Below are 22503 nucleotides of genomic sequence, written 5' to 3'. Positions count from 1 at the left end.
TTTAGGGAAAAGAAAGGTCTGTGCAAAATTTATGCTGTACAGCCTCATGAATGAGTAGAGGCAAGAAAGTCATCATATGAAGACTTCATCCAGACTTATCAAGACAATCCTAATTTCCTTGATGGTACTCTCAGTGGAGATGAGTGTTGGGTGATTTAGTATGACCCAGAGACAAAGCATCACAGCACGTAGTGGATTTCAAACTCATCACAAAAAAGGCCTAAAAAGTTCTGTTTACGGAAGTCAAAGATCAAGATGATGCTGATCACATTTTTCAACAAACAGTGTGATTCACAAGGAATTTGTATCTGAGAGAGAGAGAGAGAGAGAGAGAGAGAGAGAAAGAAAGTGTGTGTCATACTGCATTCTATGCACAGTGCCTTAAAGACTACTGAAGCATGTTTCCTGTGTGAGACCACAATTTCGTGCAACAGATGGTTCTTGTTGCATGACAATTCCCCAACCATTCAGTACTTGTTATGAAGAAACGCAACACTGTACAGATCTAAGGTGAAAACTGCCCTCAAAGGAGAGATTTTAGAATTTTGAGGACATAAAGAAAAACATAACTGCTGAACTGAACACCATCTCTTTGGATGCCTTCGATGACCCTTTTCAGAAACTTTTAGGACTATGTGATAAGTGCATTCAATCAAGTGGTGATTACTTTGAATAAAAATAAAAACATTTTTGAACTCCTTCACTTTGTGTTCTTTTATTTCACCCATCCAGGAACTTGACTACCACAACTTGTACATAAAAAACTTTACAGGAACAACTATGAACATGCTGAAACAAACCTTGCTGAGTATGATGTCTAAGTGTTGAGAGCCGTGTATACTTTCCAAAAACTGTCTGTCATGAGGGAGAATGACTGTTATATCAAAGTAGTCATGTAACACTTGAGCAATTTTCTCTGCATTATTTCTATCACATGCTGTATGTGTTAGGAAGGCCTTAATTTCTATTCTCTTTTCAAATGATGGCATTAGGAATTTTGGAACAGGAGCCTCTCTCTGTGTACTGAGCATATCTTGCATATTTCTCCTGTGTGTTTGGCAGCTGATTAATGGCAAATCATTTAAAACTTCTGAAGTAGGTCCAACAGAAAGAACTCTATTATCTGAATTTAAAGGGAAAAAATCAATAATACTGCCAGGCCTTTCCTCTTCTTCTCCCTGAATTTCAGGTGATGATGTTGACACTGATGCTGAATCACAGTCTGATTCATTTTTAAAACCAGTCCCTATTTCAGAAAAGTCTATCAATGAATTAAATGTTTCACACTGGTCAGATATGCCTAGAGAAGCTTCTGAAGAAGCTGAAGATAAATGTCGTTTTCTGCAAACAGAAGAGTAATCAAAATGTTCATCTAGCACAGGATGTTTAAAAGATTTGTCTTGTTTCCTTGACTTCAAAACTTCTGCAAAATAAATAAATTATACATCATTGCAGATATGAAATCAAAATACAGCATTAATAAGATGAAAATGTTTATTTTGTAATTTTCACAAATATATACATACACTTACAAATACACTTACAAATAACTGTATACAGGATAAATACAATACCAGTTAAAAACATAATAAAATGTTTAAAATATACAAGGTTAAAAGTGGTAAAAAAAAAAAAGTAACTAGTAACAGATCTTGAAATCATGTGCGCTATGATATTATGAGCATCATTTCATAAGGGATTATGCCCCTCCTGCAATGACAACGCATGGCTATCACTAATCGGACAAAATTAGCATTTGCAATGGAAGAAATATGGTCTTTTTAAGCAGTTCTCCAGATGACAAATGACCTCACTAATACAGATCGCATCACAGTTTTCCTACACAGCATGCAGTAAATCATCCAACTTTTTCACATTAATAGTACAATAAAATCTCATTACAATGAATACTGTTTTATGAAAATTTCATTATAACGAAAATATTTGTACGTTCAGGCTGACTTCCCTTATTAGTAGTGCTTTGTAAGTCTTGTTTGAACAAAATAGTTTTGAAAAAATTCAGTACAACTAATTATTTTAAGTCCCCTATGCATAAATTCACTGGTTAAAAAAAAAAAAAAAAAAATTATCCAAAAATTATGAATTGGCGCTGTGTTGCCACATTATGGCTATAGAAGCATTAGCTTAAAGGGGAGAGAAAAAAGAAAGTTTTAAAATAAGTGGCAAAACATTTTGTCATCACAGCCTTTACTGTTTTATATCCTTTGAATGATTCTGCTTTTTACCTCTTTGGTATTCTCATATTTTAATTGCACTAAAATTGAATTTTTGTAGTAATGCATGGAAAAAAGTTAAACATTAAAAACAAAATCTACATATTAATATGTGAAAGATAACAATTAATTGTTTCTAATGGAGTATATTTTTGAATGTATGGTATTTCTTATAAATAAAATATGCATTCTGCCTTGGGGGTTGTCTCTGTGTCACACTTGCACTTGGGCATCGAGTGACACAGAGACAACCCCCAAGGCAGAATGCGCTGGTCCCGAAGGAACTAGTAGTTGTTGGTGACTCTATTGTCAGGGAAACGGGGAACATGCTTTGTAAAAAAGATAGGTGGAACAGAACCAGGGTATGTCTGCCAGGGGCAAAGGTTGATGACGTTGTAGAGCGAATATCATCTTTTAAGGGCACAAAAGGTGATATAGTTGTACACGTTGGCACTAATAATATTAAGAGTAGGAGACCGGCAGAATTACTTAACAAGTACAGGTCACTGTTGAACAAAAGCCGAGAATTAGGGTTGAATTTGAAAGTGTCTGCAATTCTGCCCAGACACGATAGGAGGGAGTATATGATGAGAGCCTTGTCGATCAATTCGGCCCTGGAAAGATTGTGCAAGGCTCAAGGGGTAGAATTTTTTTCAGCCTGGACTGTACTTGTTAACAGGAGAGATTGCTTCTACAGGGATGGGATACACTTAAATAGAAAGGGTGCAAGAATATTTGCTGATGCTATCGAGGCAGTGTTAGGTGGGTCGGAAAACTGCTAGCTTGGGGGGAGACAAAGACCAATAGATTGACAGTAGCCACTGGCAGAGGTGAAAGAGATTCTTGCACTGCTTCTATTAGAATGAGCAGAAGCCTGAAAAACAAGATGCATGGTATTTCAGAGACTGCTGGGAGCCATTGTGGTACAAATAAACACATGGGTTGTGTTAGGGTAGCTAAGAATAGAAACAGGTGCAGGTATACTTGCGTGTACACCAATGCTAGGAGTTTAGTAAATAAATTTGATGAATTTGAGGTATTGCTCAAAACATCGAAGGCAGATATTGTTGGGATATCAGAGACGTGGTGTCACACAGATATAAGGGATGCAGAACTGCAATTTGGGGAGTACAACGTCTACAGAAAGGATAGACGGGATAGGAAGGGGGGAGGGGTTATGCTATTAGTTAAGAAACACATAAAAACCAAGGAAGTGAAGCCAGTCGACATCGCTGGACAGTGCAGTGTTGAGTCAGTTTGGTGTGACATAAGCATTGGGAGATCAAAATTGAGAGTAGGAGTGTGCTATAGGCCTAATGACTCTGATGAGTATAATAAGGAACTGTACAGGGAAATAGAGTGGGCCAGTAAATCAGAGAGTCTTATAATGGGAGATTTTAATTTCCCAGATATTGACTGGAATTTGGGGGCTGGTTACTCACACACTAGCAGGGCTTTTGTGGATTTATTGGATGATTGTTTTCTACATCAGCATGTTCAGGAGGCAACTAGAGGGAGTAATACTCTTGATTTGATTATCAGCAGTGATTCTTCATGCATTAAGAATCTGCAGATAAATGAACCACTAGGTGGCAGTGATCACAGTGTGCTGAAGTGGGATTTACTGAAAGAGGTAACTACCATTAGGGGTAAAGGGAAGGGTTATTGCTTCCGTAAAGGCGACTACGATGGACTGAGACAGTATTTAAATTCTATACAGTGGGACCAACTGATGATGTTACCAACAGCAAATTCAAAATGGGAAGCATTCAAAGAACGTATCTTGGAAGCTACTAGGCTTTACATACCAACTAAGAAATATTGTTCAAGGTTTAGGCCAAAATGGATGTCAGATGAACTAATGAGGCATATGGCAGAGAAGAAAAATGCATGGGATACTTACAAATTAACACATGACACAGAAGCCTATGAAAGATACAAGTTGTTGTTGTTGTTTGGTTTTTAGGAGCATTAGCAACTAAGGCTATATTGCTCTGGGAATATGCGGTGGTCATTCCATGACCTTTCCGCATCCTCCGTATTTGGTGGTGACGGGCTCGAACCCCGGTCTAATCAAGAAGCGTGTGCTACGCACTGCTGCTCCTTCCCACCTGGCTACGGAGGCGCCTAGAGAGAGAGAGATACAAGTTGATATGCAACCAAGTTACAAAGGAGGTTAGGCAGGCGAAGGCAGATTACGAGAAATCCTTGGCAAGGGATGCAAAGAAAAACAGCAAAGAGTTCTTTACTTATGTAAACTCTAGAAGGAAGGGGATGAATCAGATTGGTCCACTTGATATTGATGGGTCAACTGTTGATTATCCTGCTCAGGTAGCTAACAAACTAAATGAATATTTTGCATCGACATTCACACATGAGGAGTTATTCAGCAAGGGGAATGCCAGAGGTGTATTCAACTCTAGCAGTAAGCTACAGAATCTTGAAATAACTGGGAGTAAAGTGGAGGAGAAACTGTTGAAGATAAACACAAGAAAGGCACCCGGGGTGGATGGGATCTATCCAGTTATATTAAAGGAGGCAGCAAAGGAAGTAAGCAAACCCTTAGCCATAATTATGAGAGCTTCCTTGGACTCAGGGGAGGTACCCATAGACTGGAAATGTGCAAATGTGACCCCAATTCACAAAGGAGGATCAAAGGCTGACACAAGTAACTATAGACCTGTGAGCTTAACTTCTGTTCCAGGAAAATTAATGGAGGCACTGGTTAAAGAAGCACTGCAGGATCATTTAGACAAGACTTCAGTTATAGCTCAGACACAGCATGGTTTTGTTAAGGGGAAGTCTTGCCTGACCAACTTGATTGGATACTATGATGCAGTCACAAAAGAACTGGATGCAGGGAATAACTTTGATATTATATACTTGGATCTTAGAATGGCTTTTGATACTGTTGCACATGGAAGACTGCTACACAAATTGGAGCAGTGTGACATTGGAGGCAAATTGCTGCTATGGATAAAGGGGTGGTTGAGTGGGAGAAGACAGAGAGTGGTAATCAATGGACACTGCTCATCGTGGACTAATGTTATTAGTGGAGTCCCTCAGGGCTCAGTGTTGGGTCCATTATTGTTTTCTGTATTTATAAATGATATTGATGATGGTATATCACGCTTAATGTCCAAGTTTGCAGATGATACAAAGGTTGGCAGGGTTGTCAAGGACACTAATGACACTACACTGCTGCAACAGGATCTGGAAAGGTTGAGCAGATGGGCTGAGAGGTGGCAAATGAAGTTTAACATTGACAAATGTAAAGTACTACACATGGGAAACAGCAACCCCAGAGCAACGTATCAACTCTGTGGTACTACACTGACAGTGGTAGAGAATGAAAGGGACTTGGGGGTGATTGTGCAGGCAGATATGAAGTTCTCTGAGCAGTGCAGACGGGCTGCAAGAGTAGTTCATGGAGTATTGTCAATGATATACAGGAATTTTTCCAGCAGGGATAAGGCGGTGATTATTCAATTGTATAAGGCAATGGTCAGGCCACACCTAGAGTACTGTATACAGGTCTGGAGGCCTCATTTCAAGAAGGATGTAGAGCTGCTGGAACGAGTACAGAGAAGGGCAACAAGATTAGTGAATGGAACAAAGGGGTGCTCTTACGAAGAAAGGCTTAAGTTTTGCAAATTACAGTGTCTGGAGACTAGGCACCAGCGAGGTGATCTGATAGAGGTGTATAAAGCCTTGAATGGTTTAAGCATGCTCAATGCTGATGGGATTCTTCCTCTAGCTCAGAAAAATCACCTGAGAGGGCATAAATTCAAATTGAGGAAAGACAGATGTAGGATAGACGTGCGGAAATTTGCCTTTAGCCAGCGGGTGGTTGGTTGGTGGAACAGACTGCCATCCCTTGTGGTGGAGGTTGATAGCCTAAATAAGTTTAAGGCTCAGCTGGACAGGTATTTTGAACGAACAGAGGGGTGAAGTGGAAGTGGGTTTTTTTTTTTTTTTTTGGCTGATGCTGCATAAGCTTGCTTTCTTGCATCAAATGCCTCTACTAATGCTAATGCTAATGATACTCTGAACAAAATACTTTTCAGCAGCACAAGTATTTATATACCAAATAAGTGCAGCAGAATTATTTATTTAGACAAATAATGATTCTTTTAAAATAATTTTCAATGTTAATCAGAAAGAAATTTCAGTACAATGAACTTATTCATGCACCCTTGAGAAGTTTGATTTAGCATTAACATTCATTGAGGCATATGATGCAAGAAACCAAACTTAAAGGGCATCAGCCAAAAAAAAAAAAAAAAAACCCTTCCCATTTCACCCATCTGGTCACTCAAAACGTTTGTAGAGTTCAGCCTTACTGAACTAGACAAACAATCTAAACAAATTTAATGGGACTTTACCAAAAGGATTTTTAAAGGTTTGTAGATTTCTGCCAGAAATTTGCAGTGTTAGTATTAGTAATGGCAAGTGATGAGGAAACATTTATGCGGCATCAGTCAAAAAATAAATAATAAATAAATAACCCTGTACGCCACCAATAACAATTTGTCTAATCCTTTCTTAAATTTATTCAAAATATCCCTTCCACAACATCAGAATTTGCTTTCAGTTGTTCGAAGCTGTTTCAACAATTGAAAGCAAATTTCTGGACATCTATTCTGTGACCATCCTTTCCTTTTTTCAATATAAATTTCAGACACTACAATTTAAAAAAGTGAAATCATTCTTGGTAAGAGTACCTTTTGTGCCCATCTTGTTACTCTTTTCTGCACAACAGACCAACCTGCGGATCTGTTGGGTTCCTGCACAACAGCAGACACCTGTGGGTTCCTGTCTGTCTGTCTGTCCGTCCGTCCGTCCGTCCGTCCGTCCATCCATCCATCTCTCTCTCTCTCTCTCTCTCTCTCTCTCTCCATATATTCATGAATGACCCGGAGGTCACTTAATCCTACTGTAGTCCATTGGGTCTTTTAGACCACCAGATCACATTTTCATGCTATTATTTCTACTTTGTCTATACAGTTGAAACTCCCACTACCTTTCAACAAAAATGTTTCCTTTGATTTCTCCATTTAAAATTCAACAAATCTTCATTAGATATCAAGAAAACAGGAAACTATTGGATCAAGTATAAAAATGCTACTGAGCCTTTTGTCTACATGGTAGAGTGGAGAGAGCTTGTAAGAGAATGGTCATTAACCTGGCTGCCTCTTCTGATAGTCTAGGAGACTGAGAGAAAGAAGTTTGGGGACACCATCCCAGATGTGGGAACAATATTCCAATGTACAGCAGATTTTATATTGCAGAGTCAGTATCTGTTTAGAAATCTAAGCATTAATGAAGATGAGTACAGGAGAGACAGTCTTTTTTTGTGAGAAATAACACAGGAATTGGCTGTAGAGGATAGAAGTTAACTAAGTTTTCTTTGTTGTATTGAAGAATTACCCGGAGATCAACATTTAAGGAAATGGCCTGAATTTTTTCATGGAGAAGAACAAGGTATCTCAAACTGGTAGGCAGAACATAGGGTGCTATTTTCAGTAAAACTATGGATAAGATTTGCAGTCAGCAGAAGAAAGTCATTAATATTCAAGAAGAAAAGAATGGGTGGCGAAAACCAAACCTTGATATATGTAGCATTAGTTGAGAAGTTAGACAAACAACTATCTGCCATTACCCATAGTGAGTGGTCAGCAGGGAAACTGGCTACCTGTCTGCAAATAGCAGAAGGCGGATGCTGTATGCTAAACATGTCCAAAGATGAATAACATAAGCCAAGATATCACCAGTAGAATCAAGACTGATGGAACCCATGATGGTGTGATTTGATTTTGGTTTTTATGGTGCAAGGGCAACTAAGGCCATGATGCACAAAAGTCCAATCCATTATGGCAATTACTGATCAGATGAGAAAGAGAGAAATGGGATGATAAGCAGAAAGGGAAGCATTTGTTAACCTTTTCCATGCACAAGGGAAAAATGCCACTGAAATAAAAGTGTAAAAAGGTTACTAAAAAATAGGAGCAAGCTCTGAAGAACAGGTTTCTAAAACAAGTGAAAAAATGCTATCAACCCAGAGATCATCAATGCAAGATTTAAAGGAAAGTAGGATACTAAGTCAGCTTTATCTTTTGCTGAGGATGTAAAAAATATATCAGGTTGTAACAGAGGCGGATGTATAGATGGACAGAAGCTACAGCCAACAACACTGGCCAGAGACTAGAAGGCTTGACTTACATTTGAACAAGAAGCAAGTTTCTCATTCTTGGCTCATTCAAAATACAGTTTGGATTGATTACTATTTTTTTTTTTTTTAACTGTTACATGCTTTAGTGTAGACAAAAAAATGAAGCTGATCTGAAAACAAACCAACTTCTATAAGCTATGTGCTATGTTCTTATCTTAAACAGCCTTAGCATTTATTTTAGAGTAGAATGGGGAAAAAAAACAAACTTATATTCAATCTTAAAAAAAAAAAAAAAAAAAAATACACCTCTCCTCCACCTACCCACCCTTCTCTGATCAAAAATCAGTCATCAAAAATGAAACAATACTGTTTATGTACATTTTACTTCAGTAAATTTTTATTTAATAGTCTTTGGGTTTTAGGTACAGACTGTTTCATGATAATGTGCATACTACAGCACACATTTCTACTATGCACCATTTTTTTCCAGAATGTGTCTTGCATGTTATAGCAGGATCAGCCTGTATATATAAAATAAATAATTATTTCTAATTGATACTCATTAAAACAGATTTTTTTTTTTTTAGTACCTTGTCTTCATCTTTTAATTTCACTGTAATACAGTCCATTCCAGTTATTTGGGACACATCGGGACTAGTGCATTTTGGCCCGATTAAGCGGCTGCCCCAATTATCCGAAGTTTCATGTAAATAGTTAAAAATACAATGTACCCCCCCCCCCATTTTACAACTGGTTCAGTGTACAATCAAATCACGTTACGACGAACTCACCATAGGAAAGTACCGTTCACTATATGATGTGTAGTAAGCGCCGGTCATTGTGATCACAAACAGCGATTCTAATAGGAGAAAATAGGAGGAATATTATCCACAGGCTATAAAAGCAAAGATATATTAAGCACAAATTTACCATTTATTACCTTACCAATTAAAAAATTAAATGACACGTGAAAATGGGAAGAATATACGTGATAATCAGAATAATTAATACGTACTGTAATATGTATATATGAACTAGTTGACATTTCTGTTCACTGACATTTGTGGGTTGGGTTAAAATTTAAAACAGTAAAAAGATAAGCAATCAATAACAAAGAACACGGCACACACAAATTGCAAGTAACACGATACGTGCAAGTGAGAACGGAGTAACGAGTTACAAAGCTTTAAAAATAGGAATGAAGAGATCTTAAAATTAATTTTTTTTATATTTTTCCAAGCCCAATTTTTCATTAGCCCAATAAACAGGTGACTGCTAATTGTTTTTATTGATCTATGGCTGTGACCTCCAGAATTTCGACCGAACCACGTGGTACCGTCGGAGACAATCGTAGGGTAATCTCCAGTGCTGCGGTCTCCTGCCCCGATTAAACGGCATGCTGTCCCAATTAAGCGAAGTAAGCCCTGGATATTTTCTCGATTGGTTTCTGTTTTTTTAAGATTTACCCCAAATAAATGGCTGCTCCGATTAATCAGTGGCCCAAATAACCGGAATCCACTGTAATATGATGTACAGCAGGCCCTCATTATAATGCGGTTTGCACTATGCTGATTTGCTATAACGCAGTTCTTATATTATAACCCGTATCTCACTCTAATGCTGTCACAACTCACTATAACGCTCTTTTACCAGCGTACAGATTGAATTTTTAGCATGTTTAACAAAAACGTTTCATCTGTTGTAGTTGATAGCTTTAAAACAAATAGCAAAACAGCATTAAACTGTTTCCCACATTGACCTGAGAAATTTTAGCACGCTCAGTGAAAATTTCTCCCACGCTAATTTAATTGCAGTACAGTGACTTGTTACGTAGTTCCGAGACCAAAATTTTAAAAAAAGATCAAGTATATTGCTTGTAATATTTGTGCATTTATATTCGGATATGCATTTATCCGAAGTCTAGTTATCACTCAGTACAGTGTTAGCCATCGTCTATAATGGAGTTCACTTGAACATTGTATCATAATTAACGCAACCCAGTTACATTTTCGAAGAGTTAATAATGGCAGATAAGAATTAAAAAGCAACAAAGTCGGGACACAGTACAAAGACTACAAATGTAAGAAAAAGACTGAATTTGAAAATTAAATTAGATGTTTTGAAGTGAATTGATTCCGTTCAACATCAAGTGGATGTGTGCAAAAATTTAGAACTGGCAGGTTTAACTGTAAGAACAATTATGAAAACTAAAGAATTAATTTTGGCAGTAGGAAAGACAGCTGTTCCACTGCAAGCAACTAATGGAGAGCCTTCTAAATAATTTTATTGAAGATAATATCCAACGCAGAATTCCATTAAGTTAAACATTATTAAAGAAAAAGCGATTAGCTCACCTCAAAAAAAAAAGAAAAGAAAAAAATGGAACCATTTAAAGCTAGTAAGGGCTGGTTTGAAAGATTTAAAATCTAGGGAGAAGCCGGTAGTGCAGATCAAGAAGCAGCCAAAACTTTAAAAAAAAAACTTGTTAAAATTATCGAAGAGGGGTGTTATCCTTTCTTTTGATATGAAACTTCTTTTAGGCATTCGTTTCCAAAAAAGTTCTGTTTCACCTATGTTAAAATCTTGTTGAGAAGTATAGCAAGCAGCTGATAATTTGTTCTGAAAAAAACATGCCAGGCTTCAAAGTGGCAAAGGATTGGTTGACTTTATTGTTGGGTGGTAACGCTTCGGGGATTTTGAAGTTAAAACCCCTTTTAGTTTATTAGGAAGAGGGCCAAAGTACAACCCAAAACTGACCCAAGATACAAAAACTCAATGGCCCAGGGCCATCGGATTAATAAATTCATGATTTTAATTGGCATATTAAGTTTCATTTTGATAGGTAATGTAGTTACTTACCACATAATTATATAAGTATGTAATGGAGAATATTTTATATATACAAATTTTTGAATATTAAATATTTTGACTGACATTTGTGCATCTTTTCACTACCGTTTATTATTGATTAGGAAATATCCTATGGCATAGACTGCAACTTACAAATACATGTGTTACACTACGGGAATATGGTGCTCGCTTAGCACTGATTCTTAGCGCTCTGTTTTTCTGGAACAAATTATCAGCATTAAGCAGGGGTCACCTGTAATTATAAATCTCATATCTTTTACTTGTGTTTAAGTGAGAGGTCCTAAATGTAAAAACTAGCTGAAAATACATCTGTATCTTTAAATATTTTTATCAAAATAAGTAGACAAAATGAAATAATGACTGGTGTTTACTTTCTACTGTATTCCTTAAAAGGTGAAGCGTAGCAACCATCTCCTTCTTAATTAAAATCTCTATCAGATCTCCAAGGCTTCCTCTTTCTGCAAAAGTTCCATTTAAAAATACTTCCATTGGGGATCTATTTTGGTCATGAGCAGACTGATCAATTCTCTGTATAAAACATAAGTAAAAAAATTATTCAATAAAAATGTATGCATACCATACAATCTTTGTTATGAGCATATTTCCCCACCTCCATATTCAAAGAATTCTCTAAAGTTTATTATATGATACTTATGTATACCATTAAAAAAGAAGAAACTAATTTTTTCAAAATGAAGGCTTTATGTTATACTTTTATAACATATCTGGCTATCTAGGTTGTTGCATGGGGAGAAATAAAGAGAAAACTTTCTAAAACAGAACATTTATAGAGGTGACACTTAGCGAGTTGACACGGAAAATCATAAATAATGGTAATAAAATTATATACTTGTGAAAGCAAATTAACTTTGGAACATTTGTACATAGCTCGACATCTTGGCATATATTATTCTCCACATTACAAATTGCCATAAATAAATGTAAAATCAGTTACCAAACTTATTCAGATACACTCCATGCTCACAAGAAGTAAAGCGTTTTTTGCTAATGATACCCTCCCTTTCTTATATCTAAACCTATTGACTACCTGATATGAGAATATTTTTACTAACCAATGTGTGAATTACCAATGCGCATGAAACTCCAAGAGTCTGAAATAGTATAAGGCCTACGAACATTTACAGAATTTGCATTTAACCTCATTTCAAGGGTTTCAGCAATCAATAATTTAATATATTCATGTTGCATATTTAAAACTTTTGCTTCACTAAAAAGGAAAACATGGCTATCATTGATAGAATGGAAAGCAAGTTCCAAGGCACATGTCCTTCTTGCCCTAACTGATGCCACACATACGTTATTGCATCCTCATTGAAAGATAATTTTGTGTTGAACCAATATACGAGGAATTACATTCGCTGCAAGTCATATTGTAAACTACATTGTGTGAATCCATGGTTGCAATGGAGCCCGCCGCTCTACGTTTCAGAACAACATGGAGTTTACTAGTCGGTTGGGCAACTATTTTAAATTCAGTGTTCTCAAAGATATTAACAAATTGCTTGTACCAATACTGTACATATGGAACTTTAATAAAATGTTTATTTTCAGACCTGTTGTTCATTATATCAGTGTCTAGTTTATTTTTTGCTTGTTGTCTTATCTTCATAATGTTTTTGCAAGTTCCATAAGTTCATGTAGTAATGACTCCTGAGTAGAGCTATATTTATATGCATTATAAAACTGATTAAAAATAATACTCCATTCATATGTGAATGGATGATACCTAAAACAGTGTAAGAATTTGCCAGTATTTGTTGGTTTCCTATAAATTTTAAAATGTATATTCTCATTAACTCTAGTTAAAGTGAAATTTAGGAAGTTTAGAGCTTTTTTCTGTGGATTTTCCATTTCTAAAGTAAAATTAAGTCTGGTATGTATCTTACTAAATAAAACCAAAACATTATTTATTACATCATCATTCATAATGATTAAGATAAGTATCTACCATAAAATGTTAGACTTGGAAGAAATGGTGTTAAATATAACTGTCTGATTTTATTAAGATAAATTTTGGATTGGAAATAAATATAATTGGCTTGAACAAGAAACTTAATTAGGTAAAATATTTCAGTTATTGGTAAATTAGACTTATTTAAAATTACTGAATAATTGTTAATTAGATCCCACGTTGTGTCTAATGCATACTCGACATGTAGATTTGTGTACAAAGAAACTACATCTAGGGAAAATAATTTATCATCTGTATTTAACTTTTTCTTTTAACTGATTAAACAATATATCTGAATTCTTTATACTAAATGCTAGAATGTCAGACGTAAAGGTTTAATAATCCCATATAAATATGTCGCAAGTGATGAAAAAGCTGAATTTTTATAAGAGACAATGGGTCTAATTCGATGTCCCATTTTGTGCAACTTAACCTGCCCAAAAAGAGTGGGTACATTATTAGTTCTATCTTTTAAATTTTTTAACAGTGCCATTGAAAATAATCTTTTTTCCTATATTCAGTTAACATTCTATTAAACTGTTTAATTAAGTCATCAAACATTGTTTTTTCTACCAATCAGTAAGTGGAACTATTGGATACAATATTCATAAGTTTGTCTATGTAATCACTTTTATTTAAAACAACTACTATATCTCCTTTATCTGTTTTCTGTATAATTATATTGATATTCTGTCTTAATTTTCGTAGACCAACACTCTCTTCTTTAGATAATTTAGGTATATAAGGGTCCCTAGGCCCTCCCTATTTTTTGCATTTCTTAACCCTCGTATTGGTTTGACACAAAATTATCTTTCAATGAGGATACAACGTGTGTGTGGCATCAGTTAGGGCAAGAAGGACATGTGCCTCGGAACTTGCTTTCCATGCTATCAATGATAGCCATGTTTTCCTTTTTACTGAAGCGAAAGTTTTAAATAAGCAACATGAATATATTAAATTATTGATTGCTGAAACTCTTGAAATGAGGTTAAATGCAAATTCCATAAATGTTCGTAGGCCTTATACTATTTCGGACTCTTGGACTTTCATGTGCATTTGTGAATGGTAATTCACACATTGGTTACTAAAAATAATCTCGTATCAGGTAGTAGATAGGTTTAGATATAAAAAGGGGAAGGTATCATTCACAAAAAACACTTTACTTCTTGTGAGCATGGAGTGTATGTATCCGAATAAGTTTGGTTCCTTATAAGAAGTTTAGACAATTTTATGATTTTAGATATTTTAACTTGATGTATATTTATTTTATGTTTCTTAAGGATAAATCTGACAATTGTTTTCAGTTCTCATGTTAACATGTGGTATTGGTTTGGTTTGGTTTTTGGGGGTGTTGATAGCTGTGGACTTCTCCTGGCTTTTCTTGATGCGTTGTGTTGGGGATGAGAATTGAATGCATGACAATCTTTTAATGTCTTTATTTATAAAATTTTAATGTATTTTTTGTAACTGATTTTAATTAATATTAATTATGGGACATTTATTCGTATAATTATATAATCACATAATCGTTCTAACGTGAGTATTGAGAGAATTCTGTTCCTATAAAGGTATGAGGTTTCCTTTTATAGTTTATAATAATAATATTAGAAAGACATATTGAGCTTTATCGCTCTTACGATTTTAATTAGTAATCTGGTAATTACTATATATATTGTTTATGAATATAATTAAAAATGCACAAAAAATTATTTTCACATTAACTTTTGTTATAGGTGAATGGTCTAACACCCATATCTGACATAAAAAACTGAAATATTCATAGTAATTTAATTTATTTTATAGCTGTAATTTCTTTTTATAAATTGAATTAACACATTCACATCCACCTAAAATATGAGAACTCGTCTAATATGCAGTAATTTTCAGAATGAAAAAAAATCAACATTCCAACATCCCCAGCATTCCAAAAATTTGTACATAATGGTTGGAAATTAAAGTTTGGAATTCATTGCTAAAACTGAACACTTATTTTTGTGCTGAGATGTAAATCAGAAAAAATCTTAAAATTTTATAACAACATGAGCAAAAAACAAAAACCATGTGCCGAGTCTATAAACAAAAGCCAAACTTTACTACAAAGCATTTAGCTAGTATGCCAATACTGAGTAGTTGTTAATTTCATGTGCCTTTAAGCTTACAACACACCGTTTGGGTGTATTTCAAATGCAAATGTGTGTTGCAGTTAATGTGTCAATAATAAATTATTTATGGTTACAGGAAAGATTAGTGGATTTAAAAATGTTATCTACTGAATAAACAGCATCACAATAGTGGTCCATTTATTAGATACACTTCCTCGACATCCAAGGAATTGGCCATTCTGTCAAAGACAGCCATGCACCTGTACCTGTACAGCAGTTGGATATTTAGAGGACGGGGGTGCTGTTGTTGTTGTTATTTGGTTTTTAGGAGCATTAGCAACTAAGGCCATATTGCTCCGGGGATATGCGGTGGTCATCCCCTGACCTTTCCACATCCTCCGTATTTGGTGGTCACGGGCTCGAACGCCGGTCTAATCAAGAAGCGTGTGCTATGCACTGGGGACGGGGGGGGGTGCATGCACACTTGCAACTCAGTAAGAGAATGGGTCAACAACACAATCTAAGTGAATCTGAGCTTAGTATGATAGTACAGCAGGAATATTATTAATCAATATTCAATGATCATGGATGCTGCTGACCTACTTGGGGTTTTCATACATAATGGTATCTAAAGTGTACTGAGAACAGTCCTGTGGTTGGAGACAATTTGTTGATGTTAAAGGCCAATGAAGAATAAAAGAGAATCAATTATATGCAGTCTCACAGACTATCCATTGGTTGACAACAATGTTTAGGAACACCTTTTATGTTACTAATCTTCAGTATTGTCAAGAGCACCATTGGCATACTGGCAAAATATCAGTTTCAAAGGAACAAGTTTAAACCACCTAGTTCCTTTCAGGTGAATTTTAAGCTGGAATGAGTTCATATCTTTACAAAGAAACTATTTTGTAATTAAGTTCCTTCACATCCATGTATGTTACCCTGGACTACAGCTGTAATATATGTATCCCAGATAAAAAAAGTAGTTGCATTATTAAGATGGTCTGTAATGTTCTGAAAGGAAAATGTATGAATAGAGTACACTTTTCATAATTTATCACACATCATGTACTGTCAAATATGCATTCTAAAGAAGAAGAGAGGGTGAATAACTAGCACGGTGTCTAATGTTCCAGTAGGATAGTATGTGAACAGGGTATGCTTTTGTAATTAAAGAAGCAAAAAACACAAACCTTAAGTTCTTCAACACTTAAAGATGGTGTTAAATCGGCCGCAATATCCTGCCAGTCTGATCGACGAATTGTTGTAGCATCCACCCTCTGTGCTACGATTTGAGAAATGGAACCTGGAACTATATAGTATGGTATATTTTTACATTCTGGAATGATGTTTTGATAATAATTCAACAATTCGTCAGAGGTTGGTGAATTCCATAATGTACCACCACCTGAAAAAAATACAAATAAATAAATTTCTTATCAACAGTGGTTAGTAGAAATTTGAAGTTCAATCTGTGATTATGTTGTTTTAAAGAATTTTAACCTTATATGAAGAAGGTTAGAATCTTTTGCCTTGGATAACAGATTTGAATTAGAGCAAAAAAAAAAAAAAAAACTCAGGTCATTATTTGTAAACATAAGTCTACAAAGCACATTTCAAAAATTGGTTTACCTGTTTTATAAGTGAAAAACAGAGACTGGTAGGGAATCTTTAACAACCTCTAATAAACCTCTGTTTATTTTAGCATCTTTTGGCAAAAGATGCTAAAATAAACAGCAAGGATTTCTTTACTTATATAAACTCTAAAAGGAAGGGGATGAATCTGATCGGTCCACTTGACATCGATGGTTCGACTGTTGATGATCCTGCTCAGATAGCAAACAAACTGAATGAGTATTTTGCATCTACATTCACACGTGAGGAATTATTAAGGTTTGAAAATGGCAGCAGGTTATCAAATTGTAGCAAGATACTTAATGATTTTGTAATAACCGAGAGCAAAGTGGAAGAGAAATTGTTGAAGTTAAACGTAAGAAAAGCACCTGGGGTGGATGGGATCTATCCAGTTATATTAAAGGAGGCGGCAAGGCAACTAAGCAAACCCTTAGCCATAATTATGAGAGCATCCTTGGTCTCAGGGGAGGTTCCCACAGACTGGAGATGTGCAAATGTATCCCCAATTCACAAAGGGGGATCGAAGGGTGACACGAGTAACTACAGACCAGTTAGTTTAACTTCTGTTCCGGGTAAAATAATGGAGTCGCTGGTTAAGGATGCATTGCAGGATCATCTAGACAAGACTGCAGCAATAATTCAGACACAGCATGGGTTTGTTAAGGGAAAGTCTTGTCTGACAAATTTGATAGGATATTATGATGTGGTTACAAAGGAACTGGATGCGAAAAATAATTTTGATATCATATATTTGGATTTCAGGAAAGCTTTTGACACTGTTGCGCATGGAAGACTATTGTACAAATTGGAGCAGAATGGTATTAAGGGTAAGTTGCTACAATGGATAAAAGGATGGTTAAGTGCTAGAAGACAGAGGGTGGTAATCAATGGGTGCTGCTCTTCTTGGACTAATGTTATTAGTGGAGTCCCACAGGATTCGGTGTTGGGTCCACTGTTGTTTTGTATATTTATCAATGATATTGATGAAGGTATATCAGGCTTAATGTCGAAGTTTGCAGATGATACAAAGGTTGGCAGGGTTGTTAATGATAGTAATGGCAGTGTGCTACTGCAACAGGATCTAGATAATTTGGGCAGATGGGCTAAGAAGTGGCAACTGAAGTTTAATCTTGACAAATGCAAAGTACTACATATGGGTAGAAGTAACCCCAGAGAAACGTACCAACTATGTGGTACTACACTTAAGGTGGTAGAAAATGAAAAAGACCTGGGAGTAATTGTGCAGGCAAATATGAAGTTTTCTGAGCAATGCAGACAGGCTGCCAGGGCAGGTCATGGGGTTTTGTCAATGATATATAGGAATTTTGCTAGCAGGGAAAAGGAGGTGATTATCCCTCTGTATAAGGCAATGGTCAGGCCACGGCTTGAGTACTGCGTACAGGTCTGGAGGCCTCATTTTAGGAAGGATGTAGATTTACTTGAGCGTGTACAGAGAAGAGCAACACGATTGGTGAGGGGAATGAAGGGATCCTCTTACCAAGAGAGGCTTAAGTTCTGCAAATTGCAGTGGCTGGAGACTAGGCACCTGCGCGGTGATCTGATTGAGGTATATAAGGCCTTGAATGGGTTGAGCACACTGAATTCTGATGGGATCCTTTCACTTGTTCAGATTACGAATCTAAGGGGGCATAAATTCAAATTAAGAAAAGACAGATGTAGAATAGATGTGCGGAAATTTTCCTTTAGCCAGCGGGTGGTTAATTGCTGGAACAAACTTCCATCTGTCGTTGTGGAAGTTGATAGGTTGAATAAATTTAAGGAGGAACTGGACAGGCATTTGGAGGGAATGTTGTGATTTTTTTTTTTTTTTTTTTTTTGGTTGATGCTGCATAAGCTCATACATTTGCTTTCTTGCATCACATGCCACTACTACTACTACTACTACTACTACCTGGTACTCACTCGGTATTAGTCAAAATAACCTCAGGAAAAATTCCTCCAGTACATTAAAAGTACTTCATAACAATATGGTAGTTTCTTCACCATATTGTCATACTGGTTTTGAGAGAACTGTGTTCAAATCTCAGCGGTAAATGGAGGAAATTCTTAAAAGGTTGCTTCAAACCGGGTTGCAGTCTTAGCTTTTCTTTGGGTACAACAATTTGCATCAGTGTAACTGAAAGGGTTTACAATGAAATGATGTAAATCAGCTTATGAATACATGCAGTGTATATATAGCACACAATATGATGCATCTCAGCAAACCATTTGATTAGGAGACCAAATAACAATTTTTTTTTTTTTGTTAGTTGTTGGCACATCGGCCATCTGTGGCCATAATGCACATCCCAAGGTTTTTCCACTACTCTGATCCAAGCCCGAGGCGGAAGTCGAACCCGCGACCTTTGGGTTGCCAGGCAGGCACTTTACCCACCCGGCAAGCCCAGTCAGCACCAAATAACAATATGAGATGTGAGTCAATAAGCAAAACACAAAAGATAGATTAATGGAGAAATCCACTAGCAGCTAACATGTACATTGTTATGCTCCTTGCCATTAATAAATATGAATTCTATCATTTGCAATTGATGCATAATCCCCTTTCTTATGTCATACATATACATCTATACACAAATGACATATGAAAAGTTCTGTTATTCATGATTCTGAATAGGTTGGCATTAAAGTTTCTTAAGTAAGCAGCTCTTCCATCTCATCTTATGGCCTAACTTCTATTTTTTGCAATTCTTATAATATTGATGGATAGCTCTTTATCCTTATACTTTTCAACTCCTTAGAGGTTCTGTTTATTCACCCACTCTCTTCCTACTCAATACTGATCTTTTTTCCCCACTGACTTACAAATTCTATTTACATTTTAGTGCCAGTACAACATGCTCCTCTTTCTCAATTGACATTTTATTTGTACAAATGAATTTTTACACCCATGCTTATATTTAGCAATGCTCAACTATCCATAAACAACATGGAACATATTTAGTCTCTAACCTTTCTAACTACAAAGAGATTGTATCAATAACTTTACTAAGAAAACAAAAAAAAAACCAACTCATATTCAAAAAACCATTAATTGCATTGATAATCTAAAATCTAGCCTACTACGCAAAACATCATTCTCATACCAAGATGATTCTTCCAAAAATATACCTAAAAATCCTTGATTCTGTGAAATTTCATAGTTTAATTGGTGACTATTGTCAGAGGAGCATTTTATGAAATAAAGATAGGTGGCTTAGAACCAGAGTATGTCTCCCAGGAGTTAACACATGAAATGAAGCCTTGTTAACACTTTTGCTACTGGCTTTTCCAATGACTTTTATGACCTGGGATTGAAAACCACGAGATTGAGTTAATCTGGATTGGAAAGAGCAGAAACATTTTTGGGCTTTCTTCTCACTACGACTGAATTAATCAGCCTCCAGTAAAGGTTTGCTTCACAAAATATCTGGGGTTTTTTTTCTGTAAAATTGGAAGAAAATGTTCTAAAAGTAGGGTGGCATGAAAAATTAAAAAAACATTATGAAAAAACACAATGAAAATCATTATGAATTAGGATAATGTATTTGTGTCTGCAATTCTGCCTGGGCATGATGGAGGGGGGGACTTGATGCTGAAAAATGTCTTGTAGATTAATTAAAGGCTAGAGGGATTCTGCAAGGCTTTGGTGGGGAGGGGGAATATTTATCAGCATGGCCTGCAAATGTAGGTGGAAGGAACTTACTTTGTAGAGATGGAATACATTTGAACAAATTCAATGAAAGGATCTTTGTCAGTATCACTGAGGAGACCTCAAGGGGTTCAGGGAAACTGCTACTTAGGAAGGGAGCCAGTGGTAATACAGATATGTGCTTATCTGATGATAGGGCTAAATGTAACACTTGTACACATCTCAAGGGCTATTATATAAGGCATGAAAGGCCAGAGAGCTAAATGATCGTTTGGAAGAGGCCTTGAGGGCAGCAGTGTTTTAAATGACAGGGAACTAATGCTAGGATAACAAACTTTCATGCCTTCAGAGGATTTATTAGGATAGTAAACAACACAAGGCCACTTAGTCTAAATTGTGTGTACAGTAATATCAGGAGTGCTGTCAATAAAATTAATGTGACTGACCTCTTTGTTAGGAAAACTAGAGCTGATATTATTAGTGTTAACAGAAAACACACAATTTTCTGTGCTCAGAAATAGGATATTGATGTTTTGTTTAATTATGGAATTTGTAATGTATTTAGGTAATATAGACAAAACAGGAGGGATAGTGGATCACGGTCATTGTCAAAAGTAGCCTGAGTGCAACTAAAGCATTCCCAGATTCGGAACTTATGCACACTACCACAGAATCTGTGTGGTGTGAGATAGCTGAAAGCAAAGAGAAAATGAGGGTGGAGTATGCTACAGACCAAAATACTTTGAATAGTATGATGATAGCCTTTATATAGGAGTAGGTTTGCACCACATCTCTTATGTAAATCTACAAATAAGTCTCTCTCTCTATTTATTCTTTGGCAAAAGAATTCTCTTTCTCCTCAGGACATAATTTAGTGTTTGGTGACTTTACTCATTCTTTCTTTATGTTTCAAATATCTTTTGTATTTCACTGAATAATACATAAATTTAAATCTAAAAATTTAATCCTATTGTTACTTAAATAATTTTTTTCAAGCCTGGAAAAAGTTATCTAAATACATAAACAGTGACAATGACAGCAATATTAAAAAATACATTATAATGAAAAGTAAAGAACATAGCTTACCTAGGTTCTGTCCTCCACTTGCCATTTTTTTCTCTTGCCTCTCCTTTTCATTTATTGTTTCATTCTTTTATAACAAACAATTTACTCTTCCTAAAATAACAAGCATTTGTGAATCTTTCATTGCTGCAAATTAGCTGAGTTTATTAAGAATTTATTAGTAATTAAGAAATACTAATATTTCAATGAAACTTAGATCAATATTATAAATCAAATCAATTTCAGAAAACAATAATTACAGTAACTTTCTTCAATGTGTATTTGACCAAACACTATGTGGTACATAACTTAGAGCAATATTAAGAACTTTGCTTTTAACACAGGCTTAACTTCTCCATAAGTATGCAGATCTATTTTTTCATGGATTTTGAATACACTTCAAATAGTATGTCTGTTTATGTATGTATTGTCTTGAAAATCCTGTATACATAAGCTGCTAGCTTTTATCTGCATTTCCAACTAATAGTATGCAGTTTTAATAGGTAGCAGCAGCATAGCTTTGAAAATCAGATTAGGACATTGCACCTGTTGGCCATTATTATCCAGTTTTAACTTACAAAAGTCAAAATAATAGTAATTTTCTGGAATTCAGATCAAGATGTTGAAGAAATCGAATTAAGTGATGCAAAATAGATGTGGAGGATATTACTGGTTCAAAAATAATAAAAAAAAGGTATTTATTTTTGAATCAGTTTTCAAAATTTTTTTGTATTTTTTAAAATTTTTGTTCGATTTTTCACCATAATTTTACTTTAATGCCGAGTAATCAAGTTTCGTTTGGT

The 22503-nt window shown here is 35.6% G+C and overlaps 1 protein-coding gene across 1 annotated transcript in view; it reads right to left on the bottom strand.

Moving 5' to 3' along the window:
• LOC150075508 (uncharacterized) overlaps nucleotides 1-21814 on the bottom strand; it is a 31058-nt gene extending 9244 nt beyond the window's left edge. The window contains exons 1-4 of the mRNA XM_090388522.1: nucleotides 21725-21814; nucleotides 16548-16762; nucleotides 11649-11805; nucleotides 801-1423 (exon numbers count right to left, since the gene is read on the bottom strand). Of these exons, the coding sequence (XP_090244648.1) occupies nucleotides 801-1423; nucleotides 11649-11805; nucleotides 16548-16762; nucleotides 21725-21749 (1020 nt within the window). The 5' untranslated portion in view covers nucleotides 21750-21814. The remainder of the gene's footprint in view (nucleotides 1-800; nucleotides 1424-11648; nucleotides 11806-16547; nucleotides 16763-21724) is intronic.
• Between the last annotated feature and the right edge of the window lie 689 nt (nucleotides 21815-22503).

The sequence above is a fragment of the Mastigoproctus giganteus genome, chromosome 14, assembly GCF_048544385.1.
Source record: "Mastigoproctus giganteus isolate SK-2022 chromosome 14, ASM4854438v1, whole genome shotgun sequence".
Classification (NCBI taxonomy): Eukaryota; Metazoa; Arthropoda; class Arachnida; order Uropygi; family Thelyphonidae; genus Mastigoproctus; species Mastigoproctus giganteus.
The sequence above is the reverse complement of the archived record's forward strand: the minus strand, read 5'-3'. Positions and strand labels throughout refer to the sequence as shown.